Genomic DNA, 23,125 nt, shown 5'->3' with positions numbered 1-23,125 from the left:
TTTGACATGACAAACTGACAATTCCTATTTGTTTACTGAATGTTGCAGTGTTTATCATAAATGATTTATGCATGCACATCATTCATTAAAAAAACAAAGACAAAAACACATTGTGCCGTTAAATCCTTTAATAAGGATTTAAACTCTTGTAACCACAGCCACGTCCAAGTGATCTGAGGCGCGGGCGCTTCGGTCTGCGCAAGCGCCGGAAGTGATCTCTTCCAAAAAATTTTTTACAAATTCAACGTTGTCTGTTGATATATCGAAATCGTCTTCCATTACGATTTCCTGTATATCTAAATATATTTTTAGATCTTCACAGTGAAAGGTAACACTTCCGGCGCTTGCACAGACCGAAGCGCCCGCGCCTCAGATCACTTGGACGTGGCTGTGTTTACAAGAGGTAAAAACGATATAAATACTGTTCGTTTTCTCACACAAACCGCTCGTTTTGTGTCTTAGGCCATTAATGTGTACTTACATTTATGAGTCATTAAATCATGTTTAATTTGGACTTCTCTGTGCATGCTCTTTGAGGGGGACCCCATAGGAGTGCATTATATGACTGACAGACAAGAACGGTTTGACCTAAAAACATCAAAATTGAAACTACTGCGGAAACAAAGACACCTACATCTTGGATGCCCTTGAGGTAAGCTAAAACAAAAATTAATTTCAAAGTGAACTATCCCTTTAACATCCCTAGTCCTCATGACATGTACTCACCTTTTTGGCCTCCCATAACTGTTTGGGCAGTGGCTTATTCACACCGAGTAGATTGTCCTCATTAGGGACAGCAGGAAATGAGAACACTGAAGAGAAGAAAAAAAAAACAGACCCACAATAAATAACACAAATAATCCCTGTTACTATCCTTTGCTGTATGTATATTCACATTGCACCAGTAGTGTTGCTCAAGTCACTAAAAGATCATTTTATATTTTCAACAGCTTAATTACAAATATACTAAACCAATTTTAAAAAAGTAAACGTAAATCATCTGCATCCTACAACTCACCAGAAAACAGAAAAAAAAATGAGGGAGATTTATTAAGGTATCTTAAGGTAAACTATATGAGAGGCTGAGTGGGATTGCAAGCAGGGGACACCCAACTATTCTACAACAGCATCCATCAGCCCAGCACAGCAAACCACAGGAGAGGTGTCATATTGTGAGAGCTGATGCAGTCATTAAAGGGGTGAATACTTGATGGAGACTTATAGGTCGACCTGCCATAAATCAGAACTGGACTTTTTTTTTTTGACCGTTCTCTGACAATCATAATTTGTGTGGAAATATTACAAAGTCTGTAAACTGGACGTTAACACGAGACAGGACACACTTAAGATTATACCAGGCACATCGATAAAATGCCTATTAATGCAGTGTTTATAAGCGAAGCGCTGCTTTGTGTACAACAGTAACCAAGAAAACGTATTATTGCTGCTGTTCCATTAGAGAGATGTTTTTGTTTTGTGCATGAATATTTTATGTACTGTAGCATAATTTCACAAAGCTTGAATCCTTGAATGATTGAAATGCAGTTGTTGCATTCAAATGGCTACAGATTTTTGTTTTTGTTTAGGCATGTAATAGAGCAAATAAACAACAGGGGGGGGTTTAGGAATCGGCCAATTAGCTTGTAAAATAAATCGGAATCGGCCCTCGAAAATCATGATCATGCATCACTACTTACCATCTCCAGCATTGTCCACCTCTGCTTCATTCATGCTGGCTGCACGACCACAAACACACAAACAGAGAGAAAGAACAATTAGATCAAAGAGCAGTCAATCATTTTGCACTAGGACAGTAGAGAATGAAAGAAAATATTTGGAGAGAGACATTTCTTTCAGCATTTTAGCATTAATGTAGCTAATTCAACCACTGCTGATATAACAGACAATATATTAACACAAATCACTTGTGACGTGCATTAACACAAGGTTTTTACGTCAAAAAGATCCTGAAATGAATTGCCTGTCAAATATCTACTTTACAAATGATTGACTGTTTAAAAAGCATTAAAATGAATTATTTCTTGATTCACAGAACCTACTCTGAGGTGTAACTGTGGTGAATATAAGCACCCTCATACTGATATTTTATATCAGTGTACAAAAAGATTTATGTCATTATAGCATTACATTTATTATTTAATCATATGACTAGCATATGGCCTAATAATATTATTCTTGGTAAATCCCCTCTATTTTTAAGAAATAACAGAATTTCAGAATTTTTAAGAAATAACAGAATAGTGACCTTAAGGCAATTCACAAAGACACAGCTCAAACCAGACAGAGCCTCCACAAATTTAAACATTCAAATACAAATACAAATAAACATCAAAATCAAAGCTTAAAAAAGGTTCTTCCTGAATATATATATATATATATAAATATTCAAAAATGATTAATATAACTAACTGAATCACTGGTGACGTAAGAATATATTAGCAAGCATCACTAATGACATAAATGATTAACACTTTGACCGAAAACTTTTATGTAAACCAGATGAAATGAATCAGGTTTTATATATATATATATATATATATATATATATATATATATACACACACTACTACAGCATTACAGTCAGCAACCCTTCCCAGAATAAAAATGTCACTAGGCCATTAAACAATACATAGACATTTCAATTTGTGCTCATTCAAATTTTATATTATGAAAATTCTCCTCCTTGTTTTTCTAGCTGAAAAGTACTTCCAATGTTTGGAGAACATAACTCTTGATAGACTTTAGTTTATTAGTTTTTTAACCAAGGCCAGTTTTGAGAATAATTTAGGAAGAATCTGAATTTGAGTGTCGAAATATCCTGTAAACACAGCAGCTTCTTGATTATATAACAGGATATATAAACTGTAACCATAGTGACAGTGACTAAAATAATATAAAAGATGGGGACATAAATAAAACTGTAAAGTCTTATCACATTTGAAATGGGAAAAGTCAAGTCACAAGTTCGTTTAAAAAGATTTGTGCAAAATAAAAGAACACAAAGATGATGGATGTTCTATGTTTTCCCTGTTTCTTCCTATGCATCTTATTTTGTTTCTCTGTTTGGATTATGCTAAAAAAGATTAATATAACTAACTGAATCACTGGTGACGTAAGAATATATTAGCAAGCATCACTAATGACATAAATGATTAACACTTTGACCGAAAGCTTTTATGTAAACCAGATGAAATGAATCAGGTTTCCAAACTCCACGTCTCAAATGAATCACGCCTTGAGAATTCGAAGTAATTAATTATTGCACACAGAACCTTCACTCTCCTCTGCTGCCTGGAGTCTAGAAGAAACAGCATTACATACACTACAGTTCAAAAGTTTGGAGTCAGTAAAATGTTTTAAAAGGGGTCCTATAATGCCCTTTTCACAAGATGTAAAATAAATCTCTGATGTCCCCAGAGTGTGTATGTGAAGTTTTAGCTCAAAATACCCCACAGATATTTTTTTAGCATGTTAAATTTGTCACTTTTTGAGGGTGAGCAAAAACGCACCGTTTTGTGTCTGTCCCTTTAAATGCAAATGAGCTGCTGGCACAGAGGGCGGAGCTTGTGTGTCAGCAGCTCCGATTACCTCACACACGCACTGAAAATTTCAAAAAACTTTTAGCCTTTTATGTTCAAACCGAGTCAGAAAGATGGAGAGACTCAAGAAGAAGTGACAACGTAGAATGCAACAGGACATCTCTGAATGGTTAGTTGATGAATTTATGTAGCTGATGTGGAATTAGCTTTCTTCTAGTCATTGATAAGCATATTCTGTCATGATAATCTATAAATCTTGTTCCGGGGGTAAGGTTTATGTACATTTTAGGGTTAGTGATATCACTACCCCGTGAAGAAGCTCAATGTAGTCCCTACCAGCCGTTTGTTGTGGTCCTTAAAAAGCGATTTCTGTAAAATAAAATATCTCCCTTTGCTTTGAACTTTGAGCGTTGTAACTTTGTTTATGCTCAAACAGCAACATAACTAAAGTTAGAAAAGTGAAGTCATAATCAACCACTCCTTTAATGTTTTTGAACTAAGTCTCTTATGTTCACCAAGGCTGCATTTACTGTATTTTATCAAAAAAATATTACTTTATAACTATATAATTACAATTTTAAAGAACTGTTTTAATATATTTTAGTGTCATTTATTCCTGTGATACAAAACTGAATTTTCAGCATCATTACTCCAGTCAGTGTCACACGATCCTTCAGAAATCATTCTAATATGCTGATTTGCTGCTCATCACATTTATTATCAATGTTGAAAACAGTTGTACAGTTGCTTAATATTTTTTTGTTAAAAAAATATAGTTTTTTGTTTTTTTCCAGGACTCAAAGTAAAAAAGAACAGCATTTATTTGAAATTTCAAATATTATTCTAATGTATTAATTATTATTATCTTTTTAATCATACTGACCACAAACTTTTGAACAGTAGTGTATATATATACATATACATACATACATATATATATATATATATATATAGGCTGCACAGTTCAGATCAGACTGCTAAATACACAAACATTTGATTAATTGAAATGAGTCACTCAGTGCACACTCACTCCACCCATTGAAAATTCAGGGCACAAATTCCAGAAGGAGAAGTTGAAAACAGCTTCTTAGAGTGCACTGTCTCTTTAAGGAACCATGGAACCCCATGAAAGGGAAAGAGAAAGAGGGTAACAAAAAAATGTATAACGGGAGAAATCTGTGACCACAAGTGCAAAGTGAATCAATGGAGAGGCATTGTTTTCCATACACCACAGAGATCCTGTGGAAAACAAACCTCCTTTCTACTTCCTCTGCTGATGCTGGCCCAGCACAGATGCAGTGTGGGCCCGAAGCCAGATCAACCAGCTCCGGCACTTCAGCAAAGCTGCCGGTCTCAGACGCCCAACTGCGACGCACAATGAATCAAACAAAAAGTATGTCAACACCTCGTTTCCCCCTCACTGAGAGTCTCATTCAATGCCATAACTGACAGAAAAAGACGACTAGAACAGAAAAACACTGGCTTGAGTCCAGAGTTTCATCACTTTTATCTTGAAGTGTAAAGTACCTAAAAAACGCATAGTTCAAGTTAATGTGAAGTAAATTATTTACAATTACGTTTATCAAGAATGATCCAAAAGCAAAATTCGAGCATTAAAAACAGTAGTTCTTATTAAAGCCGGTGCCAAATCATAAATCCCAGTAGGGTAAGACTCAAGCGGTTGAATGTGGCACACGGTCTTGATGCTTTTGGGAGCTCCAGACATGAATAGCACAGTTGCATCACACAGTTAAGTTGGCTGGCAGGTTTGGAATGAGACTACTGTGATAGCGGAAGCGAGACAAATTTTTGTCCCATGTGAGAGGCTGGTTTGTACTTGTTCATATTACGCGAGCCTCACTGCACACCTCCACACACTGTCAGCTGTCTACATAGCTCAGATGAGCTCGCAGATGCTGTCTGCCATGTCCTTAAATGAAGCAGTTTCGTCTCAGATTGAACGGAAGTGTCTCTGTGAAAACAACTGCCCTGGGCCAGAGACAGCCTTCTGAGTTATAGTGCTCCATATCTCGGTTTGCTCCACATCTTCACTCATTATCTTTTTTAAACCTATTGACTATAAGTCTGATACACAAAGATGTTTTTATCTTGGATACGCAGTGCAGATGTGCTGCAAACTCAAGCCTATATGCGTGCAAATCAATTCATAAAAGAGCAAGTGATAAACAGAAAGAACGCAATAGAGAGTAAGACAGAACAGGGATGTCACAGATTCAATGTTACATTTTTTTGTGACAATGCTGATTACCACAGCAAATAATAGACTCATTCTCCAGTTCTTTCTAGGTTTTTTTAAGCAAATTTGCAAAGAAAATGTAAATACATTAGGCAAGACAAATCACTTGTTACTTTAAAGGGTTAGTTCACCGAAAAATAATGAAATCTGAGAGATTTCTGTCCCTCCATTGACATTACGCAAATGACAATGACGCTTTAAAAAGTTCATAAAGAGATCGTAAAACTAATCCATATGAATTGTGAATTCTGAAGAGACACGATCACTTCATATGATGAACAGATTGAATTTAGGCTTTTATTCACTTATAAACATTCATCAACTTTCACATCAGTTGTGGTAAATGGAACTCAAGCATGTTCGCTTGACGTGTGAGAACCAATGAGGTTCATTCTCGTGCTACGCACGTTTGAGGTTCATTCTCGTGTTACGCACGTTTGAGCTTCAGCAAGAACCAATGAGGTTCATTCTCGTGTTACGCACGTTTGAGCTTCAGCAAGAACCAATGAGGTTCATTCTCGTGTTACGCACGTTTGAGCTTCAGCAAGAACCAATGAGGTTCATTCTCGTGTTACGCACGTTTGAGGTTCATTCTCGTGTTACGCACGTTTGAGGTTCATTCTCGTGTTACGCACGTTTGAGCTTCAGCAAGAACCAATGAGGTTCATTCTCGTGCTACGCACGTTTGAGCTTCAGCAAGAACCAATGAGGTTCATTCTCGTGTTACGCACGTTTGAGGTTCATTCTCGTGTTACGCACGTTTGAGGTTCATTCTCGTGTTACGCACGTTTGAGCTTCAGCAAGAACCAATGAGGTTCATTCTCGTGTTACGCACGTTTGAGGTTCATTCTCGTGTTACGCACGTTTGAGCTTCAGCAAGAACCAATGAGGTTCATTCTCGTGTTACGCACGTTTGAGGTTCATTCTCGTGTTACGCACGTTTGAGGTTCATTCTCGTGTTACGCACGTTTGAGCTTCAGCAAGAACCAATGAGGTTCATTCTCGTGCTACGCACGTTTGAGGTTCATTCTCGTGTTACGCACGTTTGAGCTTCAGCAAGAACCAATGAGGTTCATTCTCGTGTTACGCACGTTTGAGGTTCATTCTCGTGTTACGCACGTTTGAGCTTCAGCAAGAACCAATGAGGTTCATTCTCGTGTTACGCACGTTTGAGCTTCAGCAAGAACCAATGAGGTTCATTCTCGTGTTACGCACGTTTGAGGTTCATTCTCGTGTTACGCACGTTTGAGGTTCATTCTCGTGTTACGCACGTTTGAGGTTCATTCTCGTGTTACGCACGTTTGAGCTTCAGCAAGAACCAATGAGGTTCATTCTCGTGTTACGCACGTTTGAGGTTCATTCTCGTGTTACGCACGTTTGAGCTTCAGCAAGAACCAATGAGGTTCATTCTCGTGTTACGCACGTTTGAGCTTCAGCAAGAACCAATGAGGTTCATTCTCGTGTTACGCACGTTTGAGGTTCATTCTCGTGTTACGCACGTTTGAGGTTCATTCTCGTGTTACGCACGTTTGAGGTTCATTCTCGTGTTACGCACGTTTGAGCTTCAGCAAGAACCAATGAGGTTCATTCTCGTGCTACGCACGTTTGAGGTTCATTCTCGTGTTACGCACGTTTGAGCTTCAGCAAGAACCAATGAGGTTCATTCTCGTGTTACGCACGTTTGAGCTTCAGCAAGAACCAATGAGGTTCATTCTCGTGTTACGCACGTTTGAGCCTCAGCAAGAACCAATGAGGTTCATTCTCGTGCTACGCACGTTTGAGGTTCATTCTCGTGTTACGCACGTTTGAGCTTCAGCAAGAACCAATGAGGTTCATTCTCGTGTTACGCACGTTTGAGCTTCAGCAAGAACCAATGAGGTTCATTCTCGTGCTACGCACGTTTGAGGTTCATTCTCGTGTTACGCACGTTTGAGCTTCAGCAAGAACCAATGAGGTTCATTCTCGTGTTACGCACGTTTGAGCTTCAGCAAGAACCAATGAGGTTCATTCTCGTGTTACGCACGTTTGAGCTTCAGCAAGAACCAATGAGGTTCATTCTCGTGTTACGCACGTTTGAGGTTCATTCTCGTGTTACGCACGTTTGAGCTTCAGCAAGAACCAATGAGGTTCATTCTCGTGTTACGCACGTTTGAGCTTCAGCAAGAACCAATGAGGTTCATTCTCGTGTTACGCACGTTTGAGGTTCATTCTCGTGCTACGCACGTTTGAGCTTCAGCAAGAACCAATGAGGTTCATTCTCGTGTTACGCACGTTTGAGCTTCAGCAAGAACCAATGAGGTTCATTCTCGTGTTACGCACGTTTGAGGTTCATTCTCGTGTTACGCACGTTTGAGCTACAGCAAGAACCAATGAGGTTCATTCTCGTGTTACGCACGTTTGAGGTTCATTCTCGTGCTACGCACGTTTGAGCTTCAGCAAGAACCAATGAGGTTCATTCTCGTGTTACGCACGTTTGAGGTTCATTCTCGTGTTACGCACGTTTGAGGTTCATTCTCGTGTTACGCACGTTTGAGCTTCAGCAAGAACCAATGAGGTTCAATCTCGTGCTACGCACGTTTGAGCTTCAGCAAGAACCAATGAGGTTCATTCTCGTGTTACGCACGTTTGAGGTTCATTCTCGTGTTACGCACGTTTGAGCTTCAGCAAGAACCAATGAGGTTCATTCTCGTGTTACGCACGTTTGAGCTTCAGCAAGAACCAATGAGGTTCATTCTCGTGTTACGCACGTTTGAGGTTCATTCTCGTGCTACGCACGTTTGAGCTTCAGCAAGAACCAATGAGGTTCATTCTCGTGTTACGCACGTTTGAGGTTCATTCTCGTGTTACGCACGTTTGAGGTTCATTCTCGTGTTACGCACGTTTGAGGTTCATTCTCGTGTTACGCACGTTTGAGCTTCAGCAAGAACCAATGAGGTTCATTCTCGTGCTACGCACGTTTGAGGTTCATTCTCGTGTTACGCACGTTTGAGCTTCAGCAAGAACCAATGAGGTTCATTCTCGTGTTACGCACGTTTGAGGTTCATTCTCGTGTTACGCACGTTTGAGCTTCAGCAAGAACCAATGAGGTTCATTCTCGTGTTACGCACGTTTGAGCTTCAGCAAGAACCAATGAGGTTCATTCTCGTGTTACGCACGTTTGAGGTTCATTCTCGTGTTACGCACGTTTGAGGTTCATTCTCGTGTTACGCACGTTTGAGCTTCAGCAAGAACCAATGAGGTTCATTCTCGTGCTACACACGTTTGAGGTTCATTCTCGTGTTACGCACGTTTGAGCTTCAGCAAGAACCAATGAGGTTCATTCTCGTGTTACGCACGTTTGAGCTTCAGCAAGAACCAATGAGGTTCATTCTCGTGCTACGCACGTTTGAGGTTCATTCTCGTGTTACGCACGTTTGAGCTTCAGCAAGAACCAATGAGGTTCATTCTCGTGTTACGCACGTTTGAGCTTCAGCAAGAACCAATGAGGTTCATTCTCGTGTTACGCATGTTTGAGCTTCAGCAAGAACCAATGAGGTTCATTCTCGTGTTACGCACGTTTGAGGTTCATTCTCGTGTTACGCACGTTTGAGCTTCAGCTAGAACCAATGAGGTTCATTCTCGTGTTATGCACGTTTGAGGTTCATTCTCGTGTTACGCACGTTTGAGCTTCAGCAAGAACCAATGAGGTTCATTCTCGTGTTACGCACGTTTGAGGTTCATTCTCGTGTTACGCGCGTTTGAGCTTCAGCAAGAACCAATGAGGTTCATTCTCGTGTTACGCACGTTTGAGGTTCATTCTCGTGTTACGCACGTTTGAGCTTCAGCTAGAACCAATGAGGTTCATTCTCGTGTTATGCACGTTTGAGGTTCATTCTCGTGTTACGCGCGTTTGAGCTTCAGCAAGAACCAATGAGGTTCATTCTCGTGTTATGCAGAAAGGTTTGAGCTTCTGGAAGAGGTTTGTTCTCACACGTCTAGCAGGTACGGTTGAGCTTCTGATTATGTTCAATGATCAATGTTTATATGTGAATAAAAGCCTAAATTCAATCTGTTCATCATATAAAGCGATCCTGTCTCTTCAGAAAATTTGGACTAAACTGCTCATATGGATTAGTTTTACGATCTCTTTATTAACTTCTTTGAAGCGTCAAAGTGTCAGTTGCGTAGCTGTCAACAGAGGGACAGAAAGCTCTCAGATTTCATCAAAATTATCTTCATTTGTGTTACGAAGATGAGCGAAAGGGTTTGGAAAGGCATGAGGGTGGGTAATTAATGACAGAATTTTGGGGTGAACTATCCCTTTAAGTATTGACTAGGGTTGTGAATTGAAAATTGATTCCATTTCTAGAATCAGATACTTGTTAAAAATTGGATTCCGATCAATTCCTGTGTGCCCATTTTAAAGTGATTTTAAACCATTTAAAGGTATTGTAGGTAGGAATTTTATAAAAAACTTTTTTCCAAATTTGTTTAAACTTTCTGTATATATCAATGCATAATTAAAATGTAAGTACTCTGAAAAAGAAAGTATAAAAATCGAGTGTCTGTAGACCTCTCACGACTGTTTTAAAGACAGCTCATTATTTCCATTCACTCCACCCCCTCCCTTCTGGGCTCCTTCCAAAGCCACGCCCCAAAAACACATGAACGCGCGACTCCGACCGCTGCTGAGCTGAAGACGCATTATTTACCTGAGACGAGCGGAGAGGAAGGAGCGCAGTGCATGTAGTGACATCATGTCAGAATCACATGTAATAAAAAAATCTAACTTTATCATTATGAAGATAAACAAATAAGATGTATTTTAGTACTCAGTACTATTGGTAAAGTTTAAAATATATATTATACACGTTTTTCCATTGCCATCATTTACACTGTGATGAAGATGAATTTCGTGTAACATTCATAACATATATGGTGTTCTGCATGTAAGAGTTTCCATGATGAAAGCATTGTTGACTCTGATGAGGACTACACTCCAGAGACAAGTACCGCATCGTCAGCTCGAGGACAGATCCGGGGTCGAGGGCGAAGCAGAGGAGGTCGTCACAAGGCGTCACTTTTCAGCCCCTTGAGGTCTCTCAGTTCTCGCCATCGCTGGAAAGCCACGCCGATATTGACACGCGTTTTATTTCGTTGTTTATCCAAAGACTTTTTGTTCATTGCCTTTTCTAGTAACGTTACTGTCTTCCTTTTTTGCCTGGTTTGCCTTCGCGAACTGCATATGTGAATTTTGATTGGTCTTTCTCTGCCATTGTTTTGCTATTCCTAGGTTCCGTGCCTCTTGAATTCCTCAAATCAAACGGGTACGCGCAAGTGGGCAGGTCCTGTGTGGCAAAAGGGTGGTTGCCATGGTTGCGAGAGAGTGACAGTCGCCTAAGCCAATCCTTTGTTTCGTCCCGGGTGGAAATAATGAGCTGTGTTTAGTGCAGATTAAACGGTCTAGAGTCACTCGATTTGTATACTCTTTTTATCAGAGTACTTACATTTTAATTATGCATTGATATATACAGAAAGTTTAAACAAATTTGGAAAAAAGTTTTTTATAAAATTCCTACCTACAATACCTTTAAGCGCAAGACGACGCAAAATAGAACTCAATTTAGCACTTGCGCCCTGTTTTCTATAGGCTTCTGATTTTTCTTTTTTCAGAAGCCTATAGAAAACAGGGCGCAAGTGCTAAATTGAGTTCTATTTTGCGTCGCCACTAAATATTTCTTTTTTAACCATATTGGAATCAAAACGAATCAATAAGAATCGGATTTGCTCAAATTAAAATGGTACTTAAACCTAGTGGCGAAGTATCAAACACTGTTTCATGGTTCAAGCCTCAACTTCATTTCAAGTGAGAATACTATTCTCAACTGCTATTTATGAGCACTATTCATTTTTAGCACACCTTTAAGCTAAGCATTTATAAACACGGTGTACACTACAGTCTCTGGGCTCAGGCTGTCCCGGACACCAATGACAGAAAAGATGAATCACTGTCTGGTCAACTGACATTTTAGTATGGAGATAAAAGAAAGGATCATTAAATGTCTTTGAAAGAAGAAAAAAAATTCCAGGAAAAAAAAGTGAAATACTATTACAATGCAAAACAACTGTTTTCTATTTTAATATATTAAAATATGATAAAAAAAAATCAGGATTGCTTGATGGGTAGAAAGTATTTGAAATAGGATTTTTTATTACATTATAAATATTTACTGTACTTTTGATTCAATGAATACATGATTCAATAAAAGTGAAGTGCTGATGCAATATCATGAAAAAAAGATTTATCGTATTATTGTATTGGCACAGCCACAAATGTCTTTGGCAGACTTCAACTGATACAATGATGAAACAGATCATCCCGCCCTATGACATAATCCTATAGTCTTACAAACATCTTCACTGCAGCACGTGTATGTGAACTCTGGCTATCTGTCTTTTTAGGGGAGGATGAGCCAGACTATCTGTAAAGCTCATGGGGATGTACATTCATTTGTTTACGAGAGCTCTAGAAATCACAGAAAAATAATGGTAGAGGGAACATCCTTTAACAGCACACTGGGCCGGCCGGGCTAATTGTCAACCATTTTCAGCATACCATCTGAAATGCCTGCGTTTGTAACCAAGACAACTAGATAAACATCATGACAGTGAGCCCCAGCTGTGTCATGCAAACACGCTGCACCACGGGTGCCACGGTTTGATTTGGGTCTGCTATAAATCATTGATTTATCATCCATGCCTGACATTGTGCAATCCATTTGACCCCTGTGCAACACTGTTATGCTACACAATAACAATGATTAGAATATGGTTGTGTTGGTATTAAATTGGCTCAAAATTAGTATGTAAACAGGCCTAGAGGGAGGAAGCCGAGCTCACCGTTCCGCTGAGGAGGTCCTCTGCCCATCTGCTGGTTCATGCCAAAAGGATCCTGTGGGTTTGGGCTCATGGCGCTGGTGTGCAGAGCTGAGTCAGAGTTTGTTCTGTGGGAGAAGGGAAGGATGGAGGAAAAACAAAACAGCTCGGTCAGTGAGCCATCATTGAAAAAAAAGAAAAAAATTGCTGAGCCAAGCCATGGCCACATGACCCTTTGCCCTCGCTCACTGCCTTTATTAAGCAACTATACATGACGGCACTCTCAAGAGCACTTCACTGTCCTCCAGAGCCTCTCTCTGCTTTACATCCTTTATCAGGTCTGATCATTAAACCATTCTCAGGTGACATTGAAAAAGAAAACACCTGTTTTAGTGCTGTTTTTTTTGTAGAGCAATAGTTCAAGGGTGCAGTCACTCTACATCACAATAATGAGTGTGGTGATGGGGAAAGAAAAAAAAACAGATTAGTAGAAATAATGATCCCTGGTTTGGATTAGTTTGGTACCGTGAAATATTAGTGTACAGAGAATAGTCGGCCAAGTAGAGAAACGGCATCTGTGATTTGCTTGAAATTATTCTGTTTGTATGAAGACTTGATAAAGAATCAGATTTGATAAGATCTAAAACACAAGAAGGAGAATGAGCCGAGAAGGAGATCTGCAGGAGATGATAATGAGAAAAAAATAAAAAATAAGACAGGTCCAGAGGAGATCTGTGAGAGGAATTTGAAAGTCAAAGGTCACCTGTTAAGCTGTGATATTAATCTAAATCCAGGTCGTTTCTCTTCAGTCCATGGCAGTTGCTCCCTTTAGAAAATGGAAACAGTCACGTGTTACTCACTACTGTACTGAACCTGTAGCCCTGGCTCAGGGGTTAGTACAGCAGGATGAGCAAGCAAGAGACAAAGAGAAGAAGAGAGCGAACAGGGTGAAAATTTCTCTGTGACACCTTCAGGAAAACATAAAGAGAGTGGTAGAAATCAGAGCCTATTCCCCCAGGTTAGTCTAATGCTGTGTGCAGCACTGATTTACTGCTTCAATTAGATTGGATCTGCTACGTCTGAGAGCAAACAAAAGTGCTATAATATCTTTAATGGTTAATGAAAGAAACACGAAGGCAACACTGCAGTAGAGTAACCACACCGGGAAATCAGGATACAGACTAAACCAAATAAACAAATACATCTTACTGGCCACAAACGCAATCAACACATATAAAAACCTTAATCTTTGTGACAGCCATGCAATTCAGGGACAAAAAGCAAAGGCTCTGTGACCTTAAAGATTGTGGTTTGTGACGAGGACGGAGAAAAGGTTTCTTTCAGGACTCTAGTCTAGTCCTGTAGCTCAAATGGTAGAGCATGGTGCTAGCAACGGCAAGGTCATGGGTTCGATTTCCAGGGAACATACATACTGTACTGTTAAATGCACTATCGTTCAAATGTTTTGGATCTGTAAGATTACTTTTTTAAATAAATAAATAATACGTTTATTCAGATTTTAAACGGATCAAAAATGACAATGTAAAAAAAATATAATAATAATAATTAGATTTCAAATAAATGTTCTTCTTTTGAACTTTAAATGAATTAAAATAAACTAAAAAAAAACTGTTTCCACAAAAATATTAAGCATTAAATATTAACATCAAAATCAAAAATAATAATAAGATTCTTCTTGAGCAGCAAATCTGCTGAATGATTTCTGAAGGATTATGTGACACTGAAGACTGGAGTAATGAGGAAATAAATTACATTTTAAAATTATTTTCAAATAGAAAACAATTATTTTTGAATTATTATTTAATAATATTTCACAATATTATTATTCTTTTTTTTGGTCAAACAAATGCAGGTTTGGTGAACATTTGAACGGTAGTGTATATTAAAGCAAAATATTGATTTCTTTATAACTGTAACTGCTTATCAAAGCAGCCATTGATATCATAACTCAGCGGTGCCATTACTCACGGCGAGTGCAAGACATGAATGTATAATGATCCACGTTCGCCCGTGTAGATGCGTAAGAAGTCCAGCAGATGTAGCCTGTGGTTCCCACTAACAGGGTTAACATATTCCTATCACTAAGACAATAAAGAGAAATAATAAACAGATTTCCTGCAGCCCGCTCTGCAGCTAAGGAGATGCTACAGTATGCCAGACCACACTAGGGTGATGTAATGCTCAAGGGAAAAAAGATACTCCTTGTGACAACAGAAAGTGGCCTTCTTTCTAATGATTCTGTAAAGCAGGTCTGTTCCCCTTGCTTTGAAGTGCATTAGGGCTTAGCTGCACATGCCAGATATGAAGCACTAAAGTCAGTGCCCATCGACCACCCATGCTGGAAATATCTGTGAATTTTAAGACTTAAAATAGAAGAGTTTAAAGGCAGCAGTATATGGCATAAATAGAAATGCACCAGGAAGTCTTAACGGAGTAACGGCTTTGTAAACAGCTTGTTATTTGACCCTTGATCACAAACGACGTGAAAAGCAGATGTTTTCAAACTGGCATCAGGCAGACCACCAAAAACGGAGAGATTTTTTTCAATGAAAGCCCATTGCTGTTGGATCACACTTGAGTCGAATGCCTTTCTAGAAAACCTCCCAAAGGAAGTCTTGTCTGGGAAGAGTAGAGGCTCAGATCCAGGATGGGAGAGCGTGGGACTAAGAGAACAGCGCTGACCCGAGTTCCTGACCCAGTCCAGCTGAACTCCACAGGGAAACATATGGATGTTGCCTAGGATTCAGAACCAGCCCGCGTTTACCCAGACACCAGAGGGACAGCTGTACCCCAGGGAGAACTGAGCCTGAAAGTATCATAGTAGCGCTGTCGTCCCTACGGATGCAACTGAGCTCTGGGGCACACTAAAACAGAGATTCAGACTGTACACAACATTAACGTTAGTTCAGGAAGGGTCACACAATGTTTATCTAGACCTGAGAATATGTTGTGTCAAAAAATAACCAAACGAAAAATGTGTTAGGAATGGACGATAAAAATCATTAATCTTACAGAATTGGGCTCTCTTTCTCTCTACCATTTCAATGCCAACAACATCTTTTTATTGGCAACATACTACCTCAGTCCTCTAACATTTCCTTTTCTGGTGATAGAACTGAGAAGGCCTGTGAACTGACCACAAAACACATCCGCCACCCATACATCAGGTTATTGTGTGAATAAGCGACAGAAATCTGCACTGGTTGGACCAAGTTGTGTGGTGAAGGGAAAGGAAGGGTTAATGAGCTGAGGGTGACGCCTTTTTCAGCTCATTAACCCTTAACCAGTGTGTGCTGCATTAGGTAATGCATCACAGATGTGTTGAGAGAACTGTAAACAGTTCCTCGAGGGCATACGTTAGGATGGGCCTCCCAGTAAATCAGGACCATCATCCTCTGCTGGCCAAACACCTGCCCACTGGACTCCTAAACCAATAGAGAACCATGACCAATCCCCTACAGACTACTCATACTAGCACCCAATGCTCATTTACTGAGTATTAAATGTAACCAGGGGGCTGGGGCCCACAAGGGGGCCTCAAGATAACGTAAAATGATTTCAAATAAGACAAAACAAGCATTAAGCAGAAAGTAAATAAGTAAAAGTCAAGTAAATAAACTAAATTGAGAAACTATTGGCATTTTAAAAATATGGAATTGTTTTACGACGCCTTTATTAACTAATTTGTAGTTAGAGTTTCAATGGAGAGACTGGCCGTCGTTCGAAAATATCTTCATTTGAGTTTCAAAGATTAGCTAAAGTTTTATGGGTTTGAAATGACATGGGGGGTGAGTAAATAATGATATAAATGTCATTTTTGGGTGAGCTTGTGAAAAAAAACATTTGATCCCAAATTTGCTTTCTACTACTGAGTTATAGTTTAATTTAGATAAAATTAGCAACCATTACCCAGGCTTTTTGTCTATTTGATTAGGTTGACATTTTGCAAAGCTCAGAAAATAATGCTCATATAATTAGTTTGACCTCATGAGGATATTTTTTTAAGGTAAAACACATCGCCTAACAGGGAGGTCAATCATTTCAGGCCCTATTTTGTACCCTTCACATGGAAATTCCCACTGAACTTTCACGAACATTGCTCTATAACCATAATCACCGATTTGTTGCCAACTGGCCTCGACTAAGCAGAACTCCTCCCTTCCCTTCTCTTTACATGAGTTAAAGAACCACAAATATCCAAGCAAACGTCCCTTTTACAACTACGCAAACCAAACACTAGTAAATCTGCAGATTTTCTGTGACGTGTCACACTGTCAAGACCAAAAAAAAACTGCAGACATCACAAACAAAACATTGTTAAAAATGCCAAAAAACATTTGCAATCGCTCTCTGACTCGTCCTAAACCTAGCTTAACCTCTAATGTCCGCACAGACAGAAAACATCTGTTCGGTCCTTCTTTTAATCACGTGAGGAGATATTACAGCGCAAGATCCCAACATAAAAAAAGAGACAGCAGAACACTCACTATTCAATCACATATATCTAAGCAAGGTCAAACGGGCAAAGCGGAATAAAAACAAAAACCAAACCAAAACATGTACTACGGTTTTTAGCAAATGCTAATCTGGTCCAGAGTAAAAAGGGAGGGGGGCGTACAAACACGCTGAGCTCACGATCTGTTCTGGGGGAGGGCGGCTCTGAGGGGTAGCTAGCAAAAGATCTGGCAGGTTTAGTTAGTGCTGTTTACACTGAGAAAAGATTTAAAGAATAGCTGAACATTCATCCTTGAGAAAAAAAAAAAAAAAAAAAGACTGTTAGAATCAGAGAGAAATGCTGTGGTTAGTATTCAGCCTTCACGAGGACACAAAGACAACACTCCTGAAGACGAGAAGAAAACTGGATATAATTAAAATAAAAAGGCATAGTACAAATTTCTGAAATATACATTGTAGAATAAGAAGATCTAACTGCGCTTGATCCTCTGAATCCTATGTTTCATAATTCATGGGATGCCTCTGAGACATCCCTTGAAGTGGAGTGAAGCGCTCACGGTTTATGCATTTATAATGAAGCTCTAAAGTTTGCCTAAGATCATATATTCAGCTAAACTCCGCATGAGGGTTCATCTTCTGCTACCCCCATCTGTGCTGCTTTGCACAACAACAACATATACGATGCAATTCGGTCAGTGTTTGAACTGTCATATTTCACATTTCCAACTAAAAGCAATAATATAAAGCCCTGCATCTAGTATTGCATGTGAGCCACTCTACGGCATATGGCTGTCACAGCAGTGTTTCGCCACAGTGGGAACAGAAGGCCGTGCTAAAGCTGATCAGGCCAACCAGTTTTCAGGTGTAAACAATGCCACAGGGCGTGGACTCTGAAAGTTTTACAAGTCGCAGAGTCAACACGGAGGACGAGGCAGCTTGCTGGTAAGAAGGTACGCTGGCCGTCGGCCAAGCCTGCATTCAAAACACGACTATGATGAGGAGAAGCTTCCTTAAGCCTTTTATTACTGGCTGCAATTCACTCCTCGGTAAACAAATGAGGAAAACCGTCCAATGGTTACACCTCACTGGGGCTGAACCCAGAAGAGTGACATTTGTGCAGAGCAAACGTGAGCATTTGTTCTCAGAAAACGGATTTCTAATCACCCAGAGAGTCGAGAACGACACAATGATGTGCGTAGTTCTCTTTGAACACCTCTGTTTTGTTTTTATCTAACCTTTTACTGGTGTTATCTGTCATTGCTGCGGATGCGGATTTTCCACATGCTGAAAAAACATACATGTCATCGTTACTGTTTTCTTTTCAGGCATCTGTAGGTATAGCCTATGCAAATGTAAAAACATGCATTAACACTCCCTCAAATGTGACATGATCTCTCTTGCAACACCACTTGATGTCACTAATATGGCATAATTTCAAGATAACATCATCTTTGCACTCTGCCCTACAACTAACAGAAGATATGATCAAATTCTACATGACGTATAATGTAACAGTGTACGTCACGCATGACCGGACACATATTTGTTGGCATGGATGGGTGTGTAGGACTATATCGGTCCTTATAGTTTGAAGGGGAGGTGTCTTTCCTGTAGTTCAACCGTCGTAGCTCCTGTAGCTAGAAACGGCAAAGTCCAGGGTTCGATTCCCAGGGAAAGCAAGAACTGATATATTCTCTTTTTTTTTTAAATGTACCTTGAATGCAATGTAAGTCGCTTAGGGTAAAAACATCTGCCATATGCATAAATGTAATGTAAATAAATGAGGACTCACCTTCTCCAGCTGTTGTCAGGGGGAGGAGAAAGGTACATCGTTCCATATGGAGAACTCTCAGCGTAGTTCAGTCAAGGAAAGCCTCCAAAGTTTTCACAGGCAAATGTCAAAATCACATGTGCTTCAAACCCTATATAAAAGGCATAAATCTAATTTCTCGTGACTATTTTCCACTCTCTGTCTTAGTTTAAATTGACATAATTTTTAGCAATGTACTGTATTTTTATATTTGAAAGAAATATTTAAAAACAATTCCCAATTAAGGATGTTTACTTTTGAAACTTTTTTTTCTTACAGTGTTGCTTCTTCACAAAATGAAAATATGCAACAAGCTATAGATTACACACGTATAAATGTAACTCAAATTCTTTGTTAGAAAACAATCTAGCGAGAAAACAATATATTTTAACAAATCAGCCTGTGAAGAGACGACTCAACGCCGGCGATATGTTATGCCCTAAATTAATACATGATGATTAACTAACTATATTCTTCTATGTACATTTCTGAAATGCACTTTCTGTAAAGCTGTTTTGAAACAATATGTATTGTGAAAAGCGCTATACAAATAAATTTGAATTGAATTGAATTGAATTGAAATCAGAGAAATACTTCACAGAACTTAACATTTATTTTGACAAGTTTGCAAGGCACCAAAATGGCTGTTCAAGATCAACAAATGTGTAAGATTTTCAGTGGCATGTCAACTGGCTTAAAAAACCCTCTCATACACTACACACAGCAATGAATACAACAAAGTTTGCCAAAGATTTGAAAGGATAGTTCATCCCAAAATTAAAATTTGGTTCTCATCCAAACCAAAGCAATTGAAAGATTTTTCGAAATATCTTCTTTTGTGTTTTGCAGAAAAAAGAAAGTCATACAAGTTTGGAACAACATGAGGAGTAAATGACGACAAAATTTCATTTTTGGATCAACTATCCATTTAAAGTTTCTGCTGTTTAAAGTTGCGATGAAACAGAAGTAGACAGACCATCCATATTATGATGTACATCAGAGTTTAACGGAGTATTGAAAAAAATGCAGAGCAGGTACTTGGTTCTGTTCAGAGCCATAGAGAGATCGCTATGGCTCTGGTTCTGTTAATCGGTTGAAAAAAATGAATTTGCAGTCGATTGTGAAGGAGCAGGGTTTAATCGGACTAAATGACTGGAGAAGTCCGGCATACGTCAACAGAAAGAAGTCTGTCGTTTTGACTTAAAGATTGAGCTATGACATTTTGATTAAATATTACAAGGTCAAAAAAAAAGAGAGATCTATAAGATCTATAACATGTCACAAGATCTATTAGTGTTGTCATGATACTGGAATTTCTAACTTCGATATGATACCTTGAAACATATCAATTTTCTATACTATTTTCAAAACCAAGGGGAAACAACATCTCATTCTAATAATTTGGGTAATTTGCAATAGCTTACACACAGCACAGGGAGGTTTTATTTGAAACTTTGAACTAAAATAAACTGTCAGTAATAAAATAAGAACTAATAGCAAATGATAGGACAAATAAATACAATAGAATAAAGAGACAAATAAACTTGGCTTTGCATGGCTTACATTCTAAGTATAACATCAACCTGTCCAGGGACAGCGGGTGGAAATTAGCATTTTTTGCTATAACCTGGTACATGACATCTCTTCTTCTTTAGACTAATGTTTTTGTTGTGCATTGTCCCTGATCAAATAAATAAATAAATAAAATAAAAATATATATTTTTTTAAGTTTTCAGGTGGTTCTAACAGTAGTATTCAGGTAAGAAATACAACAGAAATGAAATAATCAAATGTGAAATAACACTGGATAGTCTGCATTGTAAAAAAATAAATACAGATTACTCATGAGTTGTTGGAGAGGCGGCTTTATGTGTGCGGCTACGCGACACTGATATAGATCAGTGGTGCAAACGCTTTTGGTGTGAGTGAGAAACCTGCGGGAATAAGGTAAAATCAGACTTAATTGGTGTATCAATACCGCAGAAGAGGAGTATCGGAACTGTTTCAGATATTTCAGTATCGATACATTTAACGATATTTTTGACAACACTAGAATCTATCAGACTTTCTCCTTGTTGCCTCACTGTGGGCAATGTCTCTGAAAACCAGGTAGGATGATGTCACTTGATGTTAAGCTGTTTTTTGCAGCTTTGATTCAATAGATGCTCTGCAGACTGAAGAAGTGTTGAGTTCTAAAAGTTAGGGCCGGTTCACACAGAATGCGTTTTTGCTGTTAAAATCGCGAGACGGCAGGTCAGTGGAACGAAAAAAGCACAAGGTCTAGAAACGCGTTTTTAAAGGTTGAACTTATTTTAACTTGAGTGCTGCGTTTTTAGAAGGCAGTGTTATGTGAAAGACACTGCAAAAGACGCGAGAAGCGAGCACAATGGTTAAAGACGTCTGTCTAGGGCATAGGTCGGCAACCCGCGGCTCTAGAGCCGAATGCGGCTCGTAAGCGCCGCCCTAGTGGCTCCCTGGAGCTTTAAAAAAAAAAAAAAAAAAAATGGAAAAATATTTTTTGTTTTAATATAATTTCTGTAGGAGGAAAAACATGACAAACATTCTTAAAGTTTTTCAATGTTGTAAAAATGTGTATAATAAATATTTAATTTCAACATTTCTGTCAACGAAGAATTTACGTCATAGACTGTGACACACGTGTCTGTCAGATCGGCGTGATGCCAGACCGGTGGCTGACAAACAAACAAACCGGCGGGTGTGTCATGGGCCATGGATCCCAAGGGGAAAAAGAGAAAGATAGCTGAGCACTCCCAACGCAATAGAGTGCGGCGTGGGACTAGATTTGATGGCCGAGCGCGGGCGCGTGCGGTAATGCACTCACTCTACTAAAACAAAATAGAAACGATTTACAGGACAGAATTTCTATTCATAACATGTTTGCAGCATTGAGCGATGTAGCAAATCACAGACATATGTGTTGATTTCTTGAACGCAATGGCCAATCAGAAGCATTTAAGATAGACTCCCCTCACGCTCAAACTGACTTTTCTGTTCAGAGCTGAATTCTGTATGCTGGCAAATCCTTTAATTATAACGAACAAAGTGTGGATATTATGAAAGATTCATTGTGCAGTCAGCTTCATTGATAAGAACAGAGATGTGTGAGATCGCGATGAACTGTCAGCTTTTTAGCAATTATTCAGAGAGCGCACTTTGCGCGCATTCAGTCATGCCAAACCATGCACGCAGTAAACTGCTTGCTTTTATGTTAAATTAACAGTGGTTTGTGCTTTAATAACAAATAATTTATCAGGAGGATGTATGGTGGTGACACGTAGGCTAACTTGAAAGTATTTGGAGGTACAGAAAAAAGTCTTTTTGCAGGCGGGAGCGGGATAAAACATAAATGTTGCGGGCGGGAGAAAGAAAGTTGAGAACGTCAGTTATAACGACCCACACATTAAAAAATGGTCGGGTTAAAATCGGGCTCGGGCTCATAATTACGTTTAATGTGCCGGGCCGGGCCGATCTAAGCTCTAATTTGTAGCCTACTTATCATTTTGATACTAATAAAGCTAATATAACACTTACAGCATGTGTTGCCTTCATTATAAGGCTTATGTAAAGCTTTTAATTTTTTGCGGCTCCAGACAGATTTTTTTTGGGGGGGGGGGGGGGGGTCCAATATGGCTCTTTCAACATGTTGGGTTGCCGACCCCTGGTCTAGGGCGTATTTTTGCATTGAAAAACAATAGAAAAGTAGCACAGTGGAATGGAAAAACACATTCTGCGTGAACGGCCCCTTACATTACATTTTCATATTACAATAAACTTTTCTCATTTGATTTCTCATGATATGACCCCTTTAAAACTTACATTTTCTGCCCGAACCAACTCAAGACTAAAACAAAAGTAACAGGAATTATGGGAGAGAAAATAGCCCAGCTGAAGAACTCCTTGAGTAAACACTGTTACTTCGACTCAGACCGATGTTGACAATGCTGCCTCGTCATGTCCATCTGTGCCAAAACTCTCACATCCAAATGGGAGGAGGGGTGGATTTACAAGACAGAAAGCAGGACAGAGTCTTTTTCTGTTCAACATCTGCACCGGCCTGGAAAACACAGCCATCAGTTATGTTGCAGTAATGAGAGACTGAGCTCTTCATGCCAACTCTTCAACCACCAGCCTGCCCCGTGACCCAAA

At 39.2% G+C, this 23,125-nt stretch overlaps 1 protein-coding gene across 6 annotated transcripts in view; it reads right to left on the bottom strand.

The window, feature by feature from the left end:
• Positions 1 to 23,125, bottom strand: part of crtc3 (CREB regulated transcription coactivator 3) — a 48,248-nt gene that overhangs the window by 8,493 nt on the left and 16,630 nt on the right. For 4 of the 6 annotated variants that reach the window (XM_056259017.1, XM_056259018.1, XM_056259016.1 and 1 more), the window contains 5 exons: positions 18,941 to 19,002; positions 13,436 to 13,498; positions 12,697 to 12,800; positions 1,698 to 1,736; positions 727 to 812 (listed from right to left, as the gene is read on the bottom strand). In XM_056259017.1, the coding sequence (XP_056114992.1) occupies positions 727 to 812; positions 1,698 to 1,736; positions 12,697 to 12,800; positions 13,436 to 13,498; positions 18,941 to 19,002 (354 nt within the window). The remainder of the gene's footprint in view (positions 1 to 726; positions 813 to 1,697; positions 1,737 to 12,696; positions 12,801 to 13,435; positions 13,499 to 18,940; positions 19,003 to 23,125) is intronic. The other 2 variants (XM_056259019.1, XM_056259021.1) reach the window with 1 other exon arrangement.

This window comes from Rhinichthys klamathensis, unplaced genomic scaffold (assembly GCF_029890125.1).
Source record: "Rhinichthys klamathensis goyatoka isolate OS25496 unplaced genomic scaffold, OSU_Roscu_1.1 h1tg000161l_1, whole genome shotgun sequence".
Taxonomy (NCBI): domain Eukaryota; kingdom Metazoa; phylum Chordata; class Actinopteri; order Cypriniformes; family Leuciscidae; genus Rhinichthys; species Rhinichthys klamathensis.
This window is presented reverse-complemented; position numbering and strand designations above follow the sequence as displayed.